The sequence below is a fragment of the Egretta garzetta genome, unplaced genomic scaffold (genome assembly GCF_000687185.1).
Source record: "Egretta garzetta isolate BGI_Z169 unplaced genomic scaffold, ASM68718v1 scaffold572, whole genome shotgun sequence".
NCBI classification, from domain to species: domain Eukaryota; kingdom Metazoa; phylum Chordata; class Aves; order Pelecaniformes; family Ardeidae; genus Egretta; species Egretta garzetta.
In genome coordinates this window covers 165,899-169,600 of record NW_009258800.1, presented here as the reverse complement: position 1 = coordinate 169,600, position 3,702 = coordinate 165,899, and the positions used below count along the sequence as shown (strand labels likewise).

The following is a 3,702-nucleotide window of genomic DNA, read 5'->3' as shown; positions in this document are numbered from 1 at the left end:
AATCCTAACTGCACCACTCTGGTACAAGGCTCTGAAGTGAATGGGCTTAATTGAGCAAATGGAAGCAGATGGCTTGCTGAACAGACAGGTATTGTACAGGTTTATTGTCAATTAACTTTTGTCTATGTATGCCGATGGCAAACTGACTGTATAATGCATTACTAGGGCTGATTTCAGACATCGAGGTGTCCACCATCTCCAGGGTCCGAGAAGGAACAAAGCCAGGAGTGCTTCGGGCCCTGGGGCCCGCAGGTGTGGCAGCCTGCCTCCTTCTGAACGTCCATCTGCATGGGGCAGGAGGGACGCCCAGGCGCCTGGCTGTGCCTGGCCCCTTGCTAACCACTCCTCCTCTGCTTCTGCGCAGGAACGTGATGCCCAAGACGCTGGATGGCCAGATCACCATGGAGAAGACCCCCAGCTACTTTGTGACCAACGAGGCCCCCAGGCGCATTCACTGCATGGCCAAGGACACAAAGCTGATCGTGGTGGTGAGGAACCCGGTCACCCGGGCCATCTCGGACTACACACAGACGCTCTCCAAGAAGCCAGAGATCCCCACCTTTGAGGTGCTGGCCTTCAAGAACCGGACCCTGGGGCTGATCGATGCCTCCTGGAGCGCGATCCGCATTGGGATCTACGCCCTGCACTTGGAGAACTGGCTCCAGTACTTCCCCCTCTCCCAAATCCTTTTTGTCAGTGGCGAGAGGCTCATCACTGACCCAGCCGGGGAGATGGACAAGGTCCAGGACTTCTTAGGCCTCAAGAGGATTGTGACAGAGAAACATTTTTATTTTAATAAAACCAAGGGGTTCCCCTGTCTAAAGAAGCCAGAGGACAGTAGTGCTCCCCGGTGCTTGGGCAAGTCCAAGGGTCGAACTCACCCCAAAATAGACCCAGACGTCATCCACAGACTGCGGAAGTTTTACAAACCCTTCAATGTCATGTTTTACCAAATGACGGGCCAGGATTTCCAGTGGGAGCAGGAAGAAAGTGATAAGTAGGACTATGAAATCAGGAAAAAAGCTTTTTCCTTTTGAGATGCGAATCCTCATTAGAGACCCAAAACTCACTGGGGGCTGGAGGCTCAGCCTTGTGAGCGCGAGACCCTTGCGCTGTCAGGGTTGCAGCCAAAGCCACCCTGCGTTTCCCACTCTCCATCCTTAGTGACACATCACCTCCGGTGGCACTGGGGTCTCCCCCCGTGACACTGAGGGATCAGGGGTGGGTGGGAGGCGGAGGAGGAGGAGGTGGAGGGAGCGGGGCTCCTCGGGGCGATGGGGTGCTTTGTGTCAACACTTTGCTGCGGATGTCCACCTGGCAGCCAGGCAGGCAGGACCAGCACCTCCTGCCATGGCTAGCTGAGCGGGATGGTGGCTCACAAAACCCAGCAGCACTGGGACAAACCCGTAGATTTGATTTCTCCTGTCCTGGCTTTTAGTTTTGCCCAAACAGCAGCATCAGATCTGGTAGATTCAGGACACGTGTGTTCACATGCACACCGGTGTTTGTGTGTGGGAGGAATAAAGCCAGTTATGCTGCAAAGGAACTATGTACAGAAGCTTCATTTGCACCAGATGTTTGAATTACTTGTTGCACTAATGCTTGTATTTACCAAGTGCCACAAAACACCTGGGCCCGATTCTCCTCCGATGGCTGGGTATAAGGCCACTGTTGGAAGAGAGTCGTTGCTGCTTCGCTGGGATGCTCGCTGAGATCAGATCTGCTCCTCCTGGAAGCTGTATTGAGGACCGTTCCCGGGCACCCACTCGGAGCAAGCCGGGCTCTCGCCGCTCGGCCAGGCTGCCAAGGCGCGGTGCAGAGCCGTGTGTGCCCATGCAGCGCCTCCCAGCAAGGCCACGCCGTGCCCTGCTCCACGGTTTGGAGCGGGGCGTTCCTGGTGGGAAGCGAGGGGGTGACCGCAGGGCAGAGGCTGTGGGGAGGCCCCCAGCCTAGGGTCTGGCTGGGCTGACCCCCAGGACCCCTGGCATTGCCCTTCATTTGCACCGTGAAAATGAGATCTCTGCTGCCTGCTGCTGACAGCTGGGTTTGCAAAATGGGGAAGCAGCCTTCCATCTTTACTGCAGAATTACAAAAAAGCAATTAATTCCCGGGGTGAGCACTGCTCTGCGCAGACAAATGTGCACCTGCTAGTGGAAATGGCCAAGTCAACCAAATTTGCAAATCCTGATAGAAACTGTAGAATGAACCCATACCCCAACTGGACCCTGCAGCAGAGTGACGAGAGCTGCATGCTGGAACCAGCGGGCAGCGGGACAGCAGCACTTTGACACAGCTCCACCGTTTCTGTCTCCATCACTGAGAGAAAAACAGTAGGAGAGGGAGCAAAAGGGAAAATGCAGAGCCACCATCACTGAAATGTTCCCTTTGCATGGGTGATTGCTAAGGGCATTCAAATATTGCTGGCCACTTCGCTTTAGCGAGTGGTAAGGATGCCTCCCAGTGTGTGAGTCCCCCATCCCTGCTCGGGTGCCGGCTCCCCTGCTGTTGGAACGCAGCAGAGATGCAGCGCAGAAGCACTGTGGGAGGACCGGGACTCAGTTTTGATTAAGGTGGCAAGAAGGCGCTACTGAGCCAGCTAAGCAGATGACAACGCTGTTACATTGGGTAACAAGCTGAACCTGCCTTGGGTTTCGTGACCTGTCCTGTGGTTCGTTACACCCTGAAGTGGTGCTGGTGCCTTGGATTGGATGAAGAAAGAGCTGAAGCCATTTGGAAAATTTACACTGTGGGCTGTACACGCTGGAGGGGGCACCGCGAGGTCCCCGCTAACATCACGTCAGTTCGTATTAGCCTGATCAGATTTAAAAACAACTCCTGACATGACACAGTTTTTCACAGACCCACAAATCCCAAAATTATTACATGAAAATTGGAAGTATGTAATAGGAATAATTTTGCAGTGTTTCCCACGTTATTAAAATGTCAGATCAGCTACTACGTGAAAACGGTTGTTACACAATGTGGTGCGAGCTGCTCGATGGATTCAGCTGGAGGACGAGGGGTTCACCAAGGCCCAGTGTCCAGGCTCCTCACCGAAGGGATATCCAGGATTTTCTCCCTGTTCCCAGCGCCACGGCGGGCTGGCCCTGAAGGTGCCAAGCAGAGCCTGCCAGTGGAGATGGCGGGACTGGCCCCCTTGCTCCTGCTAGAGGGGCTTGGCTGCAGGGGGACACAGTCCCAGCTCATGGCATCACCAGGACCTGGTGGCTGTGTGTGACTGCGGTTGTGTCAACGTGTCACTATGTATTGCCTCCATGGCCAAAGCTTGGACTCCCTCAGTCCCCACCCACAGCTCAACCAGGAGTAGTTTTTCCCTGAGCAAGGTCTCCTTGACCTTGAAAGAGCCCCTGAGAACACCCATCCCCTCCCAGCAGGTCTGCCTGCACACCTCAGCCTTGATCTGGTCTGGTCCGAGCGCTGCCCCGGGTCTCCCTGGGCAGCTTGGTCCGGCTTCTCCTGGAAAGAGAGGTCCCCCACTGCCATCAAGCCACCATCACTCTTCTCATCGTGCCCACTGCTAGAGGGACAGGAGAGCTGAAGATGCATCTTTGAGGACCTACAACCCAACAAAGCACCCTATTAGGGGAGTCCCAGCATGCGGCTGGGCCAGGCAGAAGCATCTGCCCTGCACTGGGACAAAGCAGAGCTGCACCTGGGGCTTGGTCCTGCAGCTAGAACAAG

At 55.2% G+C, this 3,702-nt stretch overlaps 1 protein-coding gene across 1 annotated transcript; it reads left to right on the top strand.

Annotated features, from left to right (window-relative positions):
• Positions 1-364: 364 nt before the first annotated feature.
• Positions 365-1,001, top strand: LOC104135944 (heparan sulfate glucosamine 3-O-sulfotransferase 4; the record flags this gene model as incomplete). Its single annotated transcript, XM_009649643.1, has 1 exon — positions 365-1,001. A coding segment is annotated over one exon (637 nt), but the record flags the coding sequence as incomplete, so codon positions are not given.
• Positions 1,002-3,702: the final 2,701 nt, after the last annotated feature.